This window comes from Bos mutus, chromosome 29 (genome assembly GCF_027580195.1).
Source record: "Bos mutus isolate GX-2022 chromosome 29, NWIPB_WYAK_1.1, whole genome shotgun sequence".
Classification (NCBI taxonomy): domain Eukaryota; kingdom Metazoa; phylum Chordata; class Mammalia; order Artiodactyla; family Bovidae; genus Bos; species Bos mutus.
The window spans coordinates 12,012,780-12,035,816 of NC_091645.1; the positions used below are offsets into that span (position 1 = coordinate 12,012,780).

Below are 23,037 nucleotides of genomic sequence, written 5' to 3' on the forward strand. Positions count from 1 at the left end.
TTTGAGAATTTCTGATTGGCTTATGTCTCAGGAACATTGAGAAAAGGGCTATACAATTAGGTATTTTTGACTTACCTTGAATGATTGAGAGTTGTCAGAATAGTAAAACACTCTTTTGCTTGTTTTTTCAGCTTTCATTTCCTTATTGCTTTAGGCTTGATAAGTTTGTGAATCTTAATTTCTGACTTTCTCACATTCAGCATTTCCAAAAACTTATTGAGAATAATCACATTCTATCTCGCTTTTGGAAGTCACGTTGCAGTTGAGCATGTTAAAGGCTCTGAGAAATCCTGTAGTTAAGAATACTGTTCACATTTGCTGCTACAACATTTCCTAAAATTATTTGACTATAAAATCTTTTTTCACAAAGTATCATTTAACATTCCATAGACATATTGTTGTGCCAAATAAATTTGGGGAGAGTATTAAAATTTCCCTGTAATTCATTTTTTCTGTCTTTTCAAGTTTCCCTTTTTCTCAGGAAGGCATTGCTGGAAGCTGGTCCTAGGCAGAACTGTGATGAGAGATCAGCTTTGCTTGCGACTCTCATCTCCTTTTCCAGTGATCACCTTTCCTGTCTGTGGGAGCATGTCCCTAGATGAGGCCTTTTTGCTCCTGCTGCCCAGAATTTCTCTCTGAAGTGGGGTAACTGGGTTCTTTTTTGCCTGGCTCCAACTTCTCTGGACCAGTCTCTTTTTTGTCAGAACTTGCCTCTTTGTATGTATCTTTTCTATATGAAATGAGAGGGGATCAGATCACTGAATACATGTCAAGATGTTAATAGAGGATACAAGCTTAATGTATTTTTTTTGCCATTGGGGTATTTGCAGTTTTACAAAGGGATGCCTTCTAAGCTGCATAATAGATAAGATGTATGTTTTACAACCAGAGAGACCTGGGGTTGAAGGAATCTAAGTTCTACCATTTACTAACTAGATGACCTTGAATAAAGTGATTTAACCTAAGAATCAGTTTGTTCATGTGAACTAGTAGACAAATATATATATCTAGTGAGGTTGTTGGAGGATTAAATGATGTAATATTTGTAAACCCAGTAATCAATAATTAGTAGCTATTGCTGTTGTTGCTATTGTCTCTATTTCAGCTGATTCTGTTGCCTATGATTTTTCCCCAACATTTTATTGTGAAAATGTAACTAACATTTTGTCCATTTTGTAATGGACATGAACTTGAGCAAACTTCAGGAGATGGTGAGGGACAGGGAGGCCTGGCGTGCTGCAGACCATGGGGTCGTGAAGAGTTGGACATGACTGGGCTACTGTACAACAACAACAACAACAATATTGTTTTTGCTATATTGTATTTGCTTATAATATATATATTCACTTATCCACCCCTCTATCTATCCTTCCTTCTATCTTATTTTTTAAATTCATTCAGAGTATGTTGTAGACATCAGTACACTTCTTCCTAAATACTGTGATGTGATTTTTCTTTAAATTTTATTTTATTTTAAACTTTACAATATTGTATTAGTTTTGCCAAATATAGAAATGAATCCACCACAGGTATACCCGCGTTCCCCATCCTGAATCCTCCTCCCTCCTCCCTCCCCTCCCCTCCCTCTGGGTCGTCCCAGTGCACCAGCCCCAAGCATCCAGTACCGTGCATTGAACCTGGACTGGCGACTCGTTTCATACATGATATTATACGTGTTTCAATGCTATTCTCCCAAATCTCCCCACCCTCTCCCTCTCCCACAGAGTCCATAAGACTGATCTATACATCAGTGTCTCTCTTGCTGTCTCGTACACAGGGTTATTGTTACCATCTTTCTAAATTCCATATATATGTGTTAGTATACTGTATTGGTGTTTTTCTTTTTTTAAATTTAATTTATTAAAACTAAACAAACAAACAAAAAACCAGTTCATTAATTTCTCTCTGCTGCTGCCCTCCTCCTGTCTCTGGCAGCCATTAATCTGTTCTCTTTATTTATTAGCATAGATTTTTAAATTAAAAGGATTTTTTTTAGATTCTACAAATGAGAGAGCTTACAATATTTGTCTTTGTTTGACTGATTGCACTTCACGTAATGCCCTTAAAGTTTATCCATGTTGTCACAAATGACAAGATTTCATTCTTTTTTAATGGCATAATAATGTTCCATTGTATATATGTACCGTATCTCCTTTATTTATTCATGCACTGATGAACTCTTAGATTGTTTCCATATCTTGGAAAATCATTGCCAAGACCTATGTCACTGTAAATAATGCTACAATGAACATGGAGATGCATATATCTTTTTAGATTAGTGTTTTTCTTTTCTTTGGGTAAATACCCGGAAGTGGGATTGCTGGATTATATGGCAATTCTAAATTTTTGAGGAACCTCCATACTGTTTTCCATAGTGATGTATCAGTTTACATTCCTACCAACAGTGCCCAAGGATTCCCTTTTCTCCACATCCTTGCCAACACTTGTTACTATTTTTCCTTTTGATAATAGCCATTCTTAAAGATGTGAGGTGATATCTCATTGTACTCTTGATTTGCATTTTCCTTTCAATTAAAGATGTGGAGCATCTTTTTATATACTTGTTGGCCATCTGTATGTCTTCTTTGGAAAAGTGTCTGTTCAGATCTTCTGCCCATTTTTTAATCGGATTTTTTTTGTTTTTTGGCTGTTGAGCTGAGTTCTTACATATTTTGGATGTTAGCCCCTTATCAGATGTATGATTTGCAGATATTTTCTCCCATTCAGTAGGTTGACTTTTCATTTGTTGATGGTTCCCTTTGCTATGCAGGAGCCTTTCAGTTTGATGTAATCCCACTTGTTTAGTTTTGCTTTTGCTGCTATTGCTTTTGGTGTCAGATTTTAAAAATCATTGCTAAGATCTATGTCAAGGAGCTTACTACCTATGGTTTTTTCCTGTGAATTTTATGGTTTCAGGTCTTACATTCAAGTCATTCAACTTGAGTTAATTTTTGTGTCTGGTATAAAATAAACATCCAGTTTCATTGTTTTGCATGTGGCTGTGCAGTGTTCCCAATACCATTTATTAAGAGACTGTTTTTCCCCCATTGTATATCTTGACTTCTTTGTCATAAGTTAATTGATCATATATGCATTGGTTTATTTCTGGTTTCTCTATGCTGTGTCTTTGTTTTTATGCCAATACCATATTGTTTTAATTAAAATAGCTTTGTAATATAGTTTGAAATCAGAGAGTGTGATGCCTCTGACATTTCTCTTTCTCAAGATTGCTTTATCCACTTGGGGTCTTTTATGGTTCCACACAAATTTTTAAATTTTATTTCTGTGAAAAAGCCATTGGAATTTTGGTAGGGATAGCATTGAATCTGTATATTGCTTTGTGTATGGATATTTTAACAATATTAATTCTTCCAGTCCATGAGCATGAAATATATTTTCATTTATCTTCATTTTTTTCATTAATGTCTTGTATATAAAAAAAATTTTGGTTGCACTCTGTGGCATGTGAGACCTTAGTTCTCTGACCGGGGATCAAACCTTTGTCCCCGCATTGGAAGGTGGAGTCTTAATCACTGGACTACCAGGGAAGTCCCTTGTATTTTTGTAATATACAGGTCTTCCATATCTAAAATACTTCCTCTCAGGTATTTTATTCTTATTAATGTAATTGTAAATGGGACTGTTTTATTAACTTCTCCTTCTAATAGTTCATTATTAGGATATAGAAATGCAACAGATTTTTGTATGTTGATTTTGTATCTTGAAACTTGATTTTGTATCTTGAAAATTCATAGATTTTTCTTAATGGATTCATTGATTTTTCTAACAGCTTTTATTTTTTTGCCACACCACAGAGCTTGCTTTATCTTAGTTCCTTGACCGGAGATTGAACCAGTGCCTGCTGCAGTGAAAGTAGAGAGTAATAACCTCTGAACCATATAATTTCATGTCACCTATAAATAGAGACAGTTTTACTTATTCCTTTCAGATTTAGATGCCTTTTATTTCTTTTTCTTGCTTATATTCTCTGGCTAGGACTTCCAGTGCTATGTTGAATAAAAGTGATGAGTGTGGACATCCTTGTCTTTTTCCTGATCTTAGAGGAAAAGCTTTCAGCCTTTCACTGTTGGGTATGGTATTTGCCCTGGGCTTGCCATGTATAACCTTTATATGTTGAAATATGTTTACTCTATGCCCACCTTGTTGAGATTTTTTATTATAAATGGCTGTTGATTTTTGTCAAATACTTCTTTGGCATCTAGTAAGATGATCATATGATTTTTATCCTTTATTTTGTTAATATGGTGGTTCACATTGACTTATTTGTGGATGTTGAACCATCCTTGAATCCCTGGATACATCCTACTCAATCATGGTGTATGATCCTTTTAATGTACCATTGAATTCAGCTTGCTAATATTTTGTTGAGGATTTTTGCATCTGTGGTCATCAGAGATATTGGCCTGTAATTTTCTTTTCTTGTGGCAGGCTTACTAGTTTTGGTATCAGGGTAATGCTGGCCTTGTAAAATGAACTTGGAAGTGTTCCCTCCTCTTCTATTTTTTGGGAAGAATTTAGGAAGGATGATATTAATTCTTTCTTGAATGTTTGGTAGAATACACCAGGGAAACCATCTGGTCCTAGACTTTTGTTTTTTTGGAGAGTTTTTGATTACCGATTCAGTCTCTTTAGTAGTATTCAACCTGTTCAGATTTTCTGTTTCATCATGATTCAGTCTTGATAGGTTGCATGTTTCTAGGAATTTATCCATTTCTTCTAGGTTGTTGAATTTGATGACATAATTATCATCAAGTTATATCAATATAAAATAACATCAATAACAAACTATAATAGTTGTTTGTTATGTTCCTTTGTATTCTTGTGGTATCAATTGTAGTATCTTCTCTTTCATTTCTTATTTTATTTATTTGAGTTCTCTCTTTTTTTCTTGGTCACTCGGGCTAAAGACTTGTTAATTTTCTTTGTCTTTTCAAGGATCCAATTTTTTTTTTTTTCCTATTGCCATGTTCCAGACTGCAAGTGTTTCCTGGAAGGGAGCTTTACATATGTCTGGTGTCCTGATTTTTATATATGATGTTCCAGTTTTTATGGCTGCCACCCTTGGGACACCCCTTGATCACCTGGCCCTGATGGCTGGGGATGGATTAGGGCTCGCATTCTTGGGTCCCGTGAGACTGTGTAATTGGAGGTATGATTCTTGACAGGTTGCCACCCTCAGGGCACTGCACAGATAGCAGGTTGGGGCACATTGCCCAGTATTTTTGTGAAGGAGACGTCTTTGCTAGTTTGGAGCTTCTGCCTGCAGGGCAGGCTTCAGGTTTGACACATATTTAGTGGCCTTCAAGGCTGCTCTTAAAGAATGTAGGTTGTGGATACCGTCTTGGTGCTTTCATTCTGCCTTGCTGTTATCACCTAGAAAAGAGCTTATACACTTACCTGGAGCCCATTTTTTGTGACTGCCCAGTGGACACTTCCAGATCATCCACCTCTGGTGGCCAACAGGGCTCATGCTTGCAGTCCCACAGGACTGTATATATTTGCATATTTTTAAAAAGTGATGCTTGAGAGTCTGGCTTCTAGTCAGCCTGAATCAAAGAGCTAAGGTTCTCCCTTTTGGGATGTTGACAGGTTGTGGCATGTCTTCAACTACTTAGAGTTATTAAGACTATAGTAGGCTGCTTGGATAAGCACAGAGATTTGAAAGACAACCAGGAGTTAAGGCAGAGTTGAACATCAAGGTTTGTCTCCTATATGAGGCCACTCCTTCAAGACTGGGAGAAGTGGTTGTTTCATCTACTGTATAGAAATTGAAACAGAGAATCAAACAGAATGAAGAAACAGGAAGAATATATTCCAAGAAAGAAGAATATAAAACTCAGAAAAATCTTAATGAGAGAAATATTAATTTACCTGATAAAGAGTTAAAAGTAATGATTATGAAGATGCTCACTGAACTGGGGAGAAGAATGAATGAACACAGAACTTCAAAAAAGACATAGAAAATATTAAAAATGTACCAAATAAGATGTTACAAAGCTCAAGAATATAATAACTGATAAAATTACACTGGAGAGGTTCAACAGCAGATTAGATGAAATAGAAGACAAGATCAGTCAACTCAAAGACAGGGCAGTAGAACTTACTGAATCAGAGCAGAAATGAAAAGAATGAAGAAAAGTGAAAATAGCTTAAGGGACTTATAGACTAACATTTACATCAAATGGTCTAACATTCACATCATAGGGTCCCCAGAAGAAAAAGAGAAAGAGGGGCAGAAATCTTATTTGAAGACAAAACAGCTGAAAGCTTCCCTAATCTTCCAGACCTAGGAATCTCAGAGAGTTCCAAATAAGAGGTATCCAAACAGACTAATACCAAGACAAATTACAATTAAAATGTCAAAAGTCTTGACTTCTCTGGTGGTACAGTGGATAAGAATCTGGCTGCCAATGCAGGGGACATGGGTTTGATTCTTGGTCCAGGAAGATTCCACATGCCATGGGGTACCTAAGCACATGTGCCACAACTACTGAAGGCCGTGCACCTAGAGCCTCTGCTGTGAACAAGAGAAGCCACCACCATGAGAAGCCTGTGCACGGCGACTAAGGGTAGCCCCCCATTACTGCAGCTAGGGAAAGCATACACGCAACAAAGACCTAGTGCAACCAGAGGAAAAAAATGTCAGACGTTAAAGACAAGAAGGAAATTTATACATATTTTTACACAGATTATATTATTATTTTTAATTGGAGTATAAAAAAACTGACAATGGAGTATAAAAACAATTTGCACTGCTTTGTCAGTTTCTGCTGTACAGCAAAATGAATCAGCAGCCATAGGTATACATCTGTCCCTTCTTTTTGGATTTCCTTCCCATTTAGGTCACCACAGAGCACTGAGTAGAGTTCCCCATGCTATACAGTAGGTTCTCATTAGTTATCTATTTTATACATAGTATATATATGTCAATCCCAGTCTCCCGATTCATCTCACCACCACCCCTTTCTCCCCCTTGGTGTCCATACATTTGTTCTCTACATCTGTGTCTCTATTTCTGCTTTGCAAGTAAGATCATCTATACAATTTTTCTAGATTCCACATATATGTGTTAATATATTATATTTATTTTTCTCTAAGTTACTTCACTCTGTATGACAGTCTCTCAGTCTATCCATGTCTCTGCAAATGGCACAATTTCATTCTATTTTAGAGCTGAGTAATATTCCATTGTGTATATGTACCACAGCTTTCTTTATCCATTCCTCTGCTGATGGACAGTTAGGTTGTTTCCATGACCTAGCTATTGTAAATAGTGCTGCAGTGAACACTGGGGTGCATGTGTCTTTTTAAATTATGATCTATGGTGTATGCCCATCAGTGGGATTGCCTGGTCATATGGTAGTTCTATTAAGGAGAAAATATTAAAAACAACAAGAGAAAGTAATTTCTTACATGCAAAGAAACTCCCATAAGACTATGAGCAGATTTTTTAGCAGAAAGTTTTCAGGCCAAAAGGGAATGGCGAGATATATTCAAAGTGTTAAAAGGAAAAAAAACCTTTAAACCAAGAACACTCTATAGAACAGATAGAGTTTACCAGATAAGGAAAACCTAAAGGTGTTCATTACCACTAAACCAGCCTTAGAGTAAATGTTAAAAGGGACTTCTTTAAGCTGAAATGAAATGGCACTAATTAGTAATGAGAATTCATATGAAAAATAAACCTCACTGGAAAGAAAAATACATACAGGAAGTCCCCTACATTCAAACAAGTTCCATTCTAAGAGCACAATTGTTAAGTTCAGCTTGTTTGCAAATCCAACAAAGTTAGCCTAGGTATACAACAAGCACAATTAGCTCCGTAGTACTGTATTGTAATAGGTTTATGATACATTTACATCTTTGAGTTCACAATCTGAAGGTTCATATATAGGGGATTTACTGTGTAGTAAAGGTAGGGAATTAATTACGTACAAAGCTAGTATGAAGGCTAAAAAAGACAAAGGTAATAAAAATAACCATGATTACAATAATTTGTTAGGTATGCACAAGATAAAAAGATGTAGAATGTGACTTCATAAAATGAGGGGGGAAATAATGTTACGCTTTTCAGTGAGATCAAGCTTAAGTGTTATCAACTCTGACTGTTGTAGATATAAACTGTTATATATAAGCCTCATGGTAACCACGAAACAAAAACTTACAGTAAATATATGAAAGATAAAGAGAGGAATATAAGCCTACCACTAAAGAAAATCTTCAACCCACAGAAAAAAGCGAGCAAGAGAAAAAGAAAGGAGCTAGAGAAACTACATAAACAGCCAGAAAACAATGAACAAAATGTCAATAAGCACATACATATCAATAATTACTTTAATGTAAATGGACTAATTCTGAAAGATGGGAATACCAGACCACCTGAGCTGCCTCTTGAGAAATCTATATGCAGGTCAGGAAGCAACAGTAAGAACTGGACATGAAATAACAGACTGGTTCCAGATAGGAAAAGGAGTACGTCAAGGCTGTATATTGTCACCCTGCTTATTTAACTTCTATGCAGAGTACATCATTAGAAACACTGGGCTGGAAGAAGCACAAGCTGGAATCAAGATTGCCGGGAGAAATATTAAGAACCTCAGATATGCAGATGACACCACCCTTATGGCAGAAAGTGAAGAGGAACTCAAAAGCCTCTTGATGAAAGAGGAGAGTGAAAAAGTTGGCTTAAAGCTCAACATTCAGAAAACGAAGATCATGGCATCCAGTCCCATCACTTCATGGGAAATAGATGGGGAAACAGTGGAAACAGTGTCAGACTTTATTTTTTGGGGCTCCAAAATCACTACAGATGGTGACTGCAGCCATGAAATTAAAAGACACTTACTCCTTGGAAGGAAAGTTATGACCAACCTAGATAGCATATTCAAAAGCAGAGACATTACTTTGTCAACAAAGGTCTGTCTAGTCAAGGCTATGGTTTTTCCAGTGGTCATGTGGTTTTTCCACATGGTTTTTCCATGTGAAAGTTGGACTGTGAAGAAAGCTGAGTGCCGAAGAGTTGATGCTTTTGAACTGTGGTGTTGGAGAAGACTCTTGAGAGTCCCTTGGACTGCAAGGAGATCCAACCAGTCCATTCTAAAGGAGATCAGCCCTGGGTGTTGTTTGGAAGGAATGATGCTAAAGCTGAAACTCCAGTACTTTGGCCACCTCATGCAAAGAGTTGACTCATTGGAAAAGACTCTGATGCTGGGAGGGATTGGGGGCAGGAGGAGAAGGGGACAGCAGAGGATGAAATGGCTGGACGGCATCACTGACTCAATGGACATGAGTTTTAGTGAACTCTGGGAGTTAGTGATGGACAGGTAGGCCTGGTGTGCTGCAATTCATGGGGTTGCAAAGAGTTGGACATGACTGAGCGACTGAACTGAAATGGGCTAAATTCTTTAATCAAATACATAAAGTTGCTGATTGAGTTAAAAAACAAGACCCATCAATATTATTGCCTAGAAGAGAGTCATTTTAAATTTAAGGACACACACAGACTGAAAGTAAAGGGATGGAAAAAGATACTCCATGCAAATGGAAACCAAAATAAAGCTGGAGTAGCTATTCTTATATTGAACAAAATAGAATTTAAAATAAAGACTTTAATAATGCACAAAGAAGTGTGTTGCATAATAATAAAGGAGTCAGTTCAACAAGAAGGTATAACATTTGTAAATATTTATGTGCCCAACATAGGAGCACCTATATAAGTAAAGCAGATATTAACAGACTTTTAGATGGAAATAGACAACAGTACATGGCCAGAAGGGGACTTTAGTATTCTACTTATATTGATAGATAGTTCATCCAGGCATAAAATCAATAAGGAAATATTGGCCTTAACACATTAGACTAGATGAACTTAATAGATATTTATAGAACATTCTCTCTGAAACAGCAGAATATACATTCTACTCAAGTACACATGGAACATTTTCTAAGATAGATCAAATGTTTGGCCACAAAACAAATCTTAATAAATTTAAGGAGATTGAAAGTATATGAAGCATCATTTCCAGCCACAGTGGTGTGAAACTAGAAATAAATTACACAAAGAAAATGGAAAAATTCACAAATATGTGGAGATTAAACAACATACTATTGAACACTCAATGGGTCAAAGAAGAAATTAAAAGAAAATTTAAAAATACATAGAGATAAATGGAAATGTAACATACCAAAATTTATGGGATGTAGTAAAAACACTTCTGGGAGGGAAGTTCATAGTGATAAATGCCTATCTCAAGAGATAAGAAAAGTCTCAAACAACCTAAATTTACACCTCAAGGAACTAGAAAAATAACAAGTGAAGCTCAAAGTCAGTAGAAGGAAAGAAAGAGCAGAAATAAATGAAATATAGACTATATACGTCAGCTTTAACAACATTATCTAGATTTCAATATTTGTTTATGATTTTTTGAAGTAAAACTTATATACAAATCATAAATGTGCTACTTGTTGTGTACTAGGCCCCTACAGATAAGAAATATTTTCATATCCTTGAAAGTTCCCTATGTCCCTGACTAGTCAGTCCTGTCTTCACTTCCAACCCCAGGTATTACCCGTGATTTTTAGCACTGACGCTGGAAGGGATTGAGGGCAGGAGGAGAAGGGGACGACAGAGGATGAGATGGCTGGATGGCATCACTGACTCTATGGACGTGAGTTTGAGTGAACTCCGGGAGTTGGTAATGGACAGGGAGGCCTGGCGTGCTGCGATTCATGGGGTCGCAAAGAGTCGGACATGACTGAGCGACTGATCTGATCTGATCTGATCTGATAGTCAAGTGTTAGGAGTATTTGGAACTGGGGAGCTGCCTGAGATGCTTCTTATAATCTACAGATATAGGAGCTTGGTGGAGTTTTTCCAAAAGAAATTTAATAAATTTTCCATATTCATAAAAAGATAGTCATTTAATCAGCAAGCACTTAGTTGCCAGATGCCTTGCTAAGTGCTGAGGGAGACATTCTGGAATCAAATGAGTATGGTATCAGCGTTACAGGGGCTCTGATAGAAATAGGCACAGGATGCAGTGGAGGCACAAGGAAGAGAGTGATTTACTTCTGCCTTGAAGGCATAGGCAAGTGGCCTCAAGGAGGAGGTGATATTTGAGCTGCATTGAGGAAGACGAGCTGGTGTTTGCCAGGCACCACTGCATTGGGAGAGTGGGAGCAGGGCATTTCAGTGTGAGTGATGGCAATGAGGAGGGAAAGAAGTTGGTGTGGTAGAAATGGTTTTGCTAGACTAGCGCAAAAGCTACAGAAGATGAAACTAGAGTGGCAGGTGGGGAGGACTTTGCATACCATGCAGATAATTTTGGTTTATTTCTATAATTTGGGGGCTAATTTTTTTTTTTTTTTGGCTGTGCCGAGTTTTACTTGTGGCATGTGGGATCTTCAGTCTTTGTTGTGGCATGTGGGTTCTTTTAATTGGGTTATGCGGAATCTTTAGTTGCAGCATACAAACTTTAGTTGCGGCTTGTGGGATTTAGTTTCCTGAACAGGGATTGAACCTGGGCGTCCTGCATTGGGAGCGTGGAGTCTTAGCCACTAGACCACCAGGGAAGTCCCATGGGGACTAATTTTAAAGGTTTATTCATTTATGAAAGTGGTTATACTCAATAAATAGAAATTGTCAAGCAGTGAAGTTAGATGCTAAAGATTGTTTATGATCAAATCAGAATCATGTTTCTTTGTTTTAATAACTGTGATTTTATATTTATATTTGATTCTTCTCCCTTTTATCTCTCTAAAATGACAGGTAGTGTGCCAGTATTTCAAATATTCCAATGTACCTGATACCGTGATGGTGCAGAATATTTTCCAAGCTCTGAATGTGTATTACAATTATTCGGGCCAGGCGAAATGTCTGAATGTCTCAGAGACAGCAACTAGCAGTCTGGGAGTCCTGGGTTGGAGCTATCAGGTAAGTGTGTATAATTTCCCCAATTGGAGCTTGCTTTTCACTGTTTTGGTTGTACTATAACAGAATCCTCAAGATCTTGTCACCTAACTTGGATCCAAATCTGGGTTCTGTTACCTTATACTTCAAGACCATGGATGAGTTTCCTCATTCATTCATTAAATACCAATTCAATTTTTAAAAAAATTTTATTGAAGTATAGTTGATTTACAATGTTGTGTTAATTTCTAATAAACAGCAAAGTGACTCAGTTATACATATGCATATTCTTTTCCATTATGGGTTATTGCTGGATATTGAATATAGTTTCCTCTTGTATATAGTAGGACCTTGTTGTTTATCTATCCTATGTATACTACTTCAGTTTGGTATTTAATCATCACCAAATATATTCTGAGTACTTACTGCATGTCAGGCACTATTCCAGGCTACAACTATACAAATTGGATATAATTTTATTTTATTGTAAATAAAATATGATCTAATTATCAAATGTAGTTTGGTGGAAAATATAGGTAGCTAAACTAATATTGTAATAGATCTTAGTAAGTCCTATAAAGGTAGCATTTTATGGACACAGGAAAGAAGAGGGAGTCTAACTTGATTCTATCTGAGCCTCCATTTTTTTCATCTGTACAATGAGAATAGTAATAATAATAGCAATATTTTCCTCCAGAGTTGTTTTGAGAACTCAATATGATAATAGATATGAAATGGAATAGTTTGCGTAGAAGGAATATATAGCCCCAACTTCTGTGACTTCTCAGCTGAGCCTTAGGAATAAAGAGACGTGGTATGGAGTAGAGAACAGGGGCTATGAAGCCAGACTGCTGAGTTCAAACCCTCACTTTTTTGCTTCTGAGCTGTATGATGTTGGACAATTTATTTCACTCTTTGTGCTTCATTTTCTCACTAGAATCTTTCCTGGTTTGCTTTTTCAGGCCTGTACAGAAATGGTCATGCCTACCTGTTCTGATGGTGTTGATGACATGTTTGAACCTCACTCGTGGAACATGAAGGAATATTCTGATGACTGTTTTAAACAGTGGGGTGTGAGACCGAGGCCCTCTTGGATCCCTACTATGTATGGAGGCAAGAACATCAGTTCACACACAAACATCATTTTCAGGTGAATTTTTGTTGATTCAAAGAAAATTCTGGTTGATGGAGACATTTGTAGAATGGATAAGAAAAGAAAACCAGGAAAATGTTGCACAGTTAAAACAATGTAGAATATAGCAGTGGTATCTATCATATTTTTCTACTCCTTGAAAGGTAAAGGATTCTGAGAGGTGATATGATTTTTTGTTCTATTGCAGTATGTTTAAAGGCTTAAAAACAATAGCAGCAAAGTTAAAATATTTCAAAAAGTGTGCTCAAAAGAAAAGGAAGCATCATCTGTTGTTCTCAATTTGTCTCATGATTGTTTCTATTGTTATCAATGATAATAAAAAATCTTCAGTATATACCTAACAAACACTTTTGAGGTGCCCACTCTGTTCTGTCCCAGGCACTGTATGAGGCACTTTAAATAAATCACTTAATTCCCACAAAAACCTTGAAAGAAGTTTTTATAGCCCCTATTTTACTGAGGAGGAACGTGAAAGTCAGTGTGTACAGTTTTGTTTTAGTTACCAAGTGATAAAGCCAGTTTTCAACCTTGGCCTATCTGACTACAAAAACTGTTTATTCTGTAACACTGTTTCTCTAGAAGAGTCATATTTGGTATTGGTTCATATCGGAGTTAATCAAGTAGACTCTAAATGTGCCTGATTGTGACTTCAAAATTTCTGTGTTTTGGCTTGAACATTAGGTTGTTACTAATTAAAATAACAACTATTTAATAAGAAAATTCCCCAAGTTTATGTGGAAATAGTAGAGAGATATCCATACATATCTCTTAACCAATTGTTTAAATTGTAAACGTTATTCTTTTACAAATTCTCCTAAACAAGAGTGACATTTGACTTTGGAGACATGAACGAAAGCTCTTAGGAAGGAGCAATGCTGTTTTAACTGAAAGATCACTCTCTGGGTTTAGGCCAGTAACTGCCCATTTTGTAAAAGAACCTTTTTCTTGTTGGATTCATGCTAGTTTCACTCAGTAGGATACCTTCCCCCCACTCAAATGTGAGACACTAAATGCAAAACTTAAAGATTCTTTTTGTTTAATTCCTAGAATTATTTACCTTGTCCTCAGTAGAATTCTTCAAAACTATACTTTTCAGCTCAGCCTTTTGAGGTGATAAGTATATTTAGGGTAGGAAACTGTACCAAATTAGGATGTTCGAAATCAGGAAAACATGAAAGGACTGTGAGGACTGAAAAGGCTTAAATGTAAGCCTTGGGTATCAGAGCTCATCTTTGTTCCCTCAGAGAAGGAAATACTTTGTCATTTTCTTGTTTTTAGAAACTTACCTCCAGGTAGTACTTATATGGATTTTTGCTTTGACCTCGGAGCCTGGTGGGCTGCAGTCCATGGGGTTGCGAAGAGTCGGACATGACTCAGCGACTTCACTTTCACTTTTCACTTTCATACATTGGAGAAGGAAGTGGCAACCCACTCCAGTGTTCTTGCCTGGAGAATCCCAGGGACGGGGGAGCCTGGTGGGCTGCCGTCTATGGGGTCGCACAGAGTTGGACACGACTGAAGCGACTTAGCAGCAGCAGCATAAAGCTGAAGTTCAAGTTGACTTGTAAAGTAGAGTCTTTGAATCTTATCTATAAAGATTTTTATATTTGACTTTTGGTTAGATACTTTGTGCTTTTTTATTGGATTCAACCATTACATGAGTATTTTAGTTGTCCATTTATCCTTTTTTACTTACTTTCCTCCGGGTATCAAAATAAGTTATTGTCATCATCATCATTGGGGAAAGGATAGATTTTGTTGAAAAAAGTTGGGAGTAGAACTGAAAGAGTAGGTAGAAAATATGGCTCAACATTAAAAAAAAACAAACTTTTGGCTAGTGTAAGAAAGGGCTTCCTAACAGAGCTATGCATAGTTAGAGTGAACTGTCTTAAATTATTTAAGCTCTTTGATCCTCAGTTTTCTCTTCTGTAAAATGAGAATAATAATGCTAGTCACCCTATAGAGTTGCTTAAAAGAGTTATGCTCTTTTATAGTGATGCTTAAAAGAGTTAACCCAGTGAAATATTTAGCCCAGACCTGGCAAATTATATGCTTAAAAAATTTCCATTGAATGAATAAGTGGAAGTATATTCACAGCCCTGTACTTTAGCTTCGAGCCAGCAGGGAACTACTTGTCCCTGAATGTCCTTTTCCTTCCATTTTTTTTTTCCTTTTCTTAAGATTCAGGCATCTTCCAGGAACCCTTCACTGACATCTCCAAGGAGGTTACATTTCCCCTACACACTTAACTCCTCTAAAGCCTGTGACTATCCCTTTAGCACTCTGTGTGGAATTTACCTGTTTGTGTTTCTCTCTGCCCCTGACTCATTTCTCAGAGAACAGAGAAATCTCATTTCTCTGTTCAAATGAGATTATGAACTTCTCAGTGACAGAGAATTTTTCTTAATCATCTCTGTGCCTTTAGCACCTGCCACAGTGACTGGCACATAGTAGATGCCCAGTTAATGTGTGTGTTGATAAGGATGAGAAAGCTCAGGAAAACTTCAGAGGCATGTGAAAGTATAAAGGCAGAACTATATAAAAATGCTGGTTTATCTTCCTGCGGTGGCAAATATACTTTTTAAAAGAAATTTTTTTCCTATGTACTGCTAGGTGTGAAGAATTCAATGTAAAACTTACCTTATTTAGAAATTCAAAATTCTATTTCTTTTCTAAAGAAAGCACATTCCAAAAATAAAAAAGCAGCATTAGGTGTTTCTGTTCTGTCTACTGAGTGGCTATCAGTTACAAAATATTTATGGTTGACTATAAGAAAATGTCCAAGGAACCGTGTGGAAAGCATATTTTATATTCATACTTCTCTCCTTGAGGCATCTCACACAAATCCAACTGTGACTATTTTTTTGGTTAGAAAATTCAGTCTGTTTTTAATTGTTGAATTAGAGATCTGCAAGTTAAGAGCTTGGGCTTTGAAGTTGGAGAGACCTAGGTGCCATTCTGCTTCTGTTAACCATGTGCCTTTGGCAAATTGCCAATTTATATTAGTTAGAAATAATAACTACCTGCCAGAGCTACTTCTGCTGCTGCTAAGTCACTTAAGTCGTGTCCAACTCAGTGCGACCCCTAAGACGGAAGCCCACCAGGCTCCCCCGTCCTTGGGATTCTCCAGGCAAGAACACTGGAGTGGGGTGCCATTTCCTTCTCCAATGAATGAAAGTGAAAAGTGAAAGGGAAGTCGCTCAGTCGTGTCCGACTCTTAGCGACCCCATGGACTACAGCCTACCAGGCTCCTCCATCCATGGGATTTTCCAGGCAAGAATACTGGAGTGGGGTGCCATTGCCTTCTTCAAGGAGTAGATAATCATAGAAGTGAGCACTATGAGGGCAGAGATTTTTGTCTGTTCACAGTTGAGTTAACTGTACCCAGTCAGTACCTGATACATAGTAGGCAGTCAGTAAACATGTTGAGCAAATAAGAATTTAATAGTAGCTATTAATAGTTCTATTTCAGCAATTTTCTTATTCTACAATGTTTTTGTTGGAAGGATTTATTTTTTCCACAAAACCCAGTTGTTGAGAAATTATCTTATCAATGGTCATTTTTGGTTATTTAAATGTAAATTCAAAAAGGAGTCCCTGAGAAGCTGGTTAATTTAACATTTTTCAGGCAAATTAATTGTTGCCAGCTATTAAGTGAGGCTCACTGTTGGGAATTTTATGCAGGCATCTAGGTTCTCTCATGAAAGCCAGTATTTTTTTCTCCTGTAAATTTCCCAGTGACTGATTTAGCTTTCTCATGTCTAGGACCAAGAAATTCAAGTCCATGTGCATTTTAGGTCTCTCAGCAACTCCAAACACTGTTGCTAAGCCACTGGGTGGATTCAGATGACCTTTTAAATCAAATGCAGTTTGCTTATTATGTAGCTGTTGGGATAGCTTTTTTGTTTTGCAAATAATGGAGAGTTTCCTATCTTGGTTGGTCCTGTCAAATTGGAATAATGATAAAGGCCACTTGTTCACTTAAGAGAATCCAACCCCTTGTGTAGTTTACTTTAAAAATTTATCTCATAGTTGAAAACTAACATCCTATTTTGCATGTGAGTTTTTCCTCTTGTTTTTAATAAAACCAAAAAAGGTAAATTTTCAGAGTAATTTCTCCCCCCAAGAATGATGTTAAGTTGCAATTGAATTAATTTCTTAAAAAACCAAAAATATGGTTAAAAGCGTGGTCAGGCTAGAACAGGGATTTTAGACTTGTATTTCAAGCACACATATATTTAATGTACCTAAATGCTTATTCCCTTTTTAACTTGAACATTTACCTAGAAAATTGATTGCATGCATTTTTCTGACCAAATTTCTGTGAGAAATTTGTGGTATCCCTTTCATGCTTCATTTACCTCTCAGAAGTATTAACACTTCTCATGCTTATAGAATATGGTAATAATTATAATACTGTACATTCATGTGGTATTTTATAGTTTATACCTTATTTCCAAATGTATTATTCAAGTTGAACCTCACAGTGTCTCTGTGATTGAAGGGCATTATCTTTAAAAGTTTTTTTTTGGTCATACACATGAGAATTAGATTCAGAGGGGTCAGGTGACTTACCCAAAGTCATGTGGCTTACTGGGGTATAAAACTTAGACCTGCTGACTTAGTTCATTATTTCTTGCCAGTATTATACCTAGCTGAATGTCACTGTCTATATATTTACATTAATCACTTATGTGAACTCTACTTTTACATGTAAAAAGTACTGTAGTGATTTACATGTTCCTGAACTCACAAGCATATATGTATAGACCTCTTTTGTGTAGGGCATCTGATATAAGGTTACAAATAACTAGATTATTCTTTTTTATTCATTCAATAAATATTTGTATAGCTCCTAGTATATGCTAGGCACTGAAGATACAGTAATAAAACAGACAAAAAAACCCTGCCGTTGGGAAGTTTTAGTTTGAGAGATGGGTAAAAACAAGATAGCACTTATAAGCATGTTAGAAGGTGCTAAGGTGGGAAAAATAAACCAAGGAAGAAGGTTATGAAATGTTAGTGGGGGTTGGGGGGGAGTTTGAATATTTGATGAGGTGGCTAAGGAAGACCTCTACTACTAGATATCTACTATATATCTATACTGTGGGCAAAAATCCCTTAGAAGAAATGGAGTAACCCTCATAGTCAACCAAGAAGTCTGAAATTCAGTACTTGGGTGCAATCTCAAAAATGACAAATAACCTTGGTTCGTTTCCAAGGCAAACCACTCAGCATCACAGTAATCCAAGTCTATGCCCCAACCACTAATGCAGAAGAAGCTGAAGTTGAGTAGTTCCATGAACACCTATGAGACCTCCTAGAACTAACACCAAAAAGATGTCCTTTTCATCATAGGGGATTGGAATGCAAAAGTAGGAAATCAAGAGATACATGGAGTAACAGGCAAATTTGGCCTTGGAGTACAAAATGAATCAGGGTAAAGGCTACACAGAGTTTTTTCAAGAGAACACACTGGTCATAGCAAACACCCTCTTCCAACAACACAAGAGACAACTCTACACATGAGCATCACCAGATGGTCAATACTGAAGTCAGATTGATTATATTCTTTGCAGCCAAAGATGGAGAAGCTCTATCAGTTCAGTTCAGTTCAATTGCTCAGTTGTGTCCAACTCTTTGTGACCCCATGGACTGCAGCACGCCAGGTCTCCCTGTCCATCACCAACTCCTGGAGTTTACTCAAACTCATGTCCATTGAGTTGGTAATGCCATGCAACCATCTCATCTTCTGTTGTCCCCTTTTCCTCCCGCCTTCAATCTTTCCCAGCATCAGGGTCTTTTCCAGTGAGTCAGTTCTTTGCATCAGGTGGCCAGAGTATTGGAGTTTTAGCTTCAGCATCAGTCCTGCCAATGAATATTCAGGACTGGCACTTGGCTTATATTTTGCCTTACCTGCCTCCTGAGAAATCTGTATGCAGGTCAAGATGTAACAATTAGAACCAGACATGGAACAGCAGACTGGTTCCAAATTGGGAAAGGAGTATGTCAAGGCTGTATATTGTCACCTTGCTTATTTAACTTATATGCAGAGTACATCAGGCAAAGTTCCAGACTAGATGAAGCACAAGCTGGAATCAAGATTGTCAGGAGAAATATCAATAACCTCAGATACGCAGATGATACCACCCTTATGGAAGAAAGTGAAGAGGAACTAAAGAGCATCTTGTTGAAAGTGAAATAAGAGAGTGAAAAAGCTGGCCTAAAACTCAGCATTCAAACATCTAAGATCATGTCCATCACTTCCTGGCAAATAGATGGAGAAATAGTGAAAACAGTGACAGAGTTAATTTTGGGGGGCTCCAAAATCACTGCAGATGGTGACTGCAGCCATGAAATTAAAAGACTCTTGCTCCTTGGAAGAAAAGCTATGATGAACCTAGAGAGCATATTAAGAAGCAGAGACAATACTTTGCCGACAGAGGTCTGTCTAATCAAAGCTATGGTTTTTCCAGTAGTCATGTATGGATGTGAGAGTTGAACTATAAAGAAGGCTGAGCCCTGAAGCATTGATGCTTTTGAACTGTGTTGTTGGAGAAGACTTTTGATAGCCCCTTGGACAACAAAGAGATCCAACCAGTCAATCCTAAAAGAAATGAGTCCTGAATATTCATTGGAATATTCAGGAAGCTGAATATACTGAAGCTGAAGCTTCAGTACTCTGGCCACCTGATGCAAAGAACTCCTTAGAAAAGACCTTGATGCTGGGAAGGATTGAAGGTAGAGGAGAAGAGGATAACAGAGGATGAGATGGTTGGATGGTATCACTGACTCGATGGACAAGAGTTTGAGCAAACTCTGGGAGTTGGTGATGGACAGGGAAGCCTGGCATGCTGCAGTCCATGGGGTTGCAAAGAGACAGACACAACTGTGTGACTGAATTGACTGAAGAAATAATTAGCATTTTAAAATATAGTTTTTTTTCTTTGTCACTAATATTTGGGTTCTAGGAAGGAAGGAAACAGGTTTTAATCGAGGGACTCCCACGTGCCTAACATTTATTCAGTATATATACATGTACTATCTGATTTAACCCTTAAGGCAACCTCCTAAGGTAGGCCTTGTTAACTCTGCTTTACATATGAAGAAAGTGAGACAGCTAACTTATGTAAGGTCAGACAACTTTTGAGTAATGAAGCCAGGATTGAAATTGAGTCTTCTAAATTCGAAGTTCCAGTATAATCTAGATTGATTCATGGGGCACCACCTTCAGTGTTCTCTGGTCCTATTTCTTGTACCTGGTTACAGAAGTATTGTCAGTCTCCAGGATGAAGCACCTCTCTATATGACAGATTAAATCCTTAGATCATATTCCCTAGCTTATAAGCTTATAATTTTAGGTGTTATGCATATAATAGGTTTCTCCTATCTTATCTTTTATGTAGATATGAAAAACTAGCAATCTGATTTTTTTTCTTTCCCTCACTTAGCAATGGTGAACTAGACCCCTGGTCAGGAGGTGGAGTAACCAAGGATATTACAGACACCTTACTTGCAATTGTCATCCCAAATGGAGCCCATCATCTAGATCTCCGAGCCAGTAATGCCTTGGATCCTGTCAGTGTGCAATTAACTCGCTCCTTGGAAGTTAAATACATGAAGCAGTGGATCAGTGATTTCTATGTCCGTCTGAGAAAAATGAACTGAGTAACTTTTGATCATTTTCAGTTTCTTCTTTTAAGTTCATTCCACCTACATTTCCATTCACTTTGGCTTTCTGTGCATAATTACTTTCCCTTGTTCATTAAATTTGGTGTGGTGAAGACTGAGATAGAGCAAATGTGATGGTGGGGATAGCAGCCATCCCACGACCCGAGCCCTCGCCACCCTTGTGCCGCCTCCGGGAAGAATCTCTTCACCACAGCTTTCCCACACCATCCACGGCCTTCATAACTGGAGCAGAGTATTGATTGCCTTTCACAAGAGGGAGAATCACTTCTTTTGTTTCTCTGAAAGCAAGGATTTCTCTTGGTTTTGAAGTTGAAGTCTCTTTGGTCCATGTGTCACTTTCCCCTTTTCTACCTTCCCAAAAGGAAAAGAAGAAGATGGATAAAAATGATGTAATTGCAGCTGGTAGGAAGGATATCCAATGCCAAACCAGGAAATGGGAGTCGTTTCTTTTGTGCTTGATTCAATGACTTTGAACTGTGCTGTAAATAAAGAATAGGACTGAACCTTATACCTGTGTGTTGCTTCTGAAGCTTGCTCCAGCTGTTAGGAATGCTGTGTGCACTGGGCTTGGCTGTTTTTAAAGGAAAGTCCTTTAATTTTCTCTCTTCTATTTGGCAGCTTTTCTTATTCTGGGATATTTGCCACTGTGGTACTGCCAGTAAGAAATCTGGCCTTTTCTGCCCCATTTATCTTTGTTTCTAAGGTAAGTTTTGTGGTAATTTGGTTACATTTTGCCAGTTTAGGAAAATGATTCTGTTTTCCTTTTCTTTTTACATCTAAGCAAGTTTTATATTCTCCAGTCGCCAATGATACTTCAGTAAGAAGCCTTTAAAAATTGATCAATCAGCTATTCAGAAGGTAAAATGTAGTAGTGTTCAGTGCTTTGTTTTTTAAATTTCATTTTCTGGTGGTTGTTATGTTGTCATTAAAGCCAGAAGTGTCAGGACACTAAGAGGCAGGTGCAGAAGAACTTTTCTGTATAGCTTCCAAAAGACAAGCTGACTAATTCATGCAGGCAGCATATTTGACATTAATAAATGGCTGAGCCGTTCCTATTTCCAAGGGGTTGGCTTCTTTTAAGCAGTTCTTACACTGAGACCTTTCTTCAGAAGAGCTTTTCTATAACAAATAGGGTTGGAGCAAAACCTTTCAGGGACAGAGAGAGACTAACAGTTTCTACTCTGTTAAAAGATTTCTTTCCCCTTGTTTCTTTTTATTTTCTCTCAATTTTTTTTCTTCATTCTGCCTTGGTAACATTTTCTGCTTTTTAAAAACTGTATCTTGAGCTTGATTATTTCTAAAGTGCTTTTTTTTTTTTTTTGATAAAATGTAGATATAGTGTTCATTCTTGGATGGGAGACCAAAATATTTCTGTTACTTCCCCTGGCATCTGGGAGATACAGAAAAATCTTTGTCTGGTTTCAGAAGCCTTCATTTCTCATTGTAATGAGTTGTCCATCAAAGCATTTGGTCACTATTTTCATTTCAGCATCAGAGAAGTCTACTGGGCTGAGAATTTAAAGGTCCAAAAAAGTACTACTTTTTATTCTTTGTCAACTAATAAGTTTTATAATGCAGCATTTATTGGCTTAATGGAGGATATTCTTACTATTTATTTTAGGATATATTAATTTTAGGATATTTTCATTGAAACCTTTTTACTTAAAATCTTTAAAAAATATGTTGCTACTTCATTAATATTGTTTCCATGAGCTGCATTTTTGTGAACAGACTAGTTGCTCCCAAATGACTTTTTCTGCAAGTATCAGTTGGTTGTGTGTACATGTTTTTTCTATGTACATTTCATGACAGATAGCAACCTTAACTAAAGTTGGCCTAATTATAATATACTAACATTTTAAAATTTAAATTGAAAAACAACTGAAGCTTCAAATAAGCCTTATTTAAAGCATCCCTTTAATTAATGATTGATGCTTTTGAAAGACCAGGAAAGAGAGAGACAGAGAGTTGGAGTGTTTTTTTATTCTCTGTATTTGTTACTCTCACTACCTAGAGTAACAGGTGGGAAGAACTAAAGAAACGAGGTCTTTCTTAGGGGATCTGTAGAATTAAGAGATTATCCAGAGGAGCCAGTGTCTAGCTGAGCATATTAGAGGGTTCTGAAGACATCTCAGGTGTCATCCAGGCCAATCACATCATTCATAGGCGATGCCATCATGACCCAGAGAAAAGGGCCTTGTCTAAGGCCTCACAGCTCATTTTTTAGCAGAACCAAGCCTCGCGTCCCGGTTTCTTTGTTGTT

The 23,037-nt window shown here is 37.2% G+C and overlaps 1 protein-coding gene across 2 annotated transcripts in view; it reads left to right on the top strand.

Annotated features, from left to right (window-relative positions):
• Window positions 1-21,282, top strand: part of PRCP (prolylcarboxypeptidase) — an 86,220-nt gene extending 64,938 nt beyond the window's left edge. For both annotated transcript variants that reach the window (XM_005894640.2, XM_070365182.1), the window contains exons 8-10: window positions 11,789-11,953; window positions 12,892-13,079; window positions 20,534-21,282. In XM_005894640.2, coding sequence (XP_005894702.2) covers window positions 11,789-11,953; window positions 12,892-13,079; window positions 20,534-20,750 — 570 coding nt within the window. In that variant the 3' untranslated portion in view covers window positions 20,751-21,282. The remainder of the gene's footprint in view (window positions 1-11,788; window positions 11,954-12,891; window positions 13,080-20,533) is intronic.
• The last annotated feature ends 1,755 nt before the right edge of the window (window positions 21,283-23,037 follow it).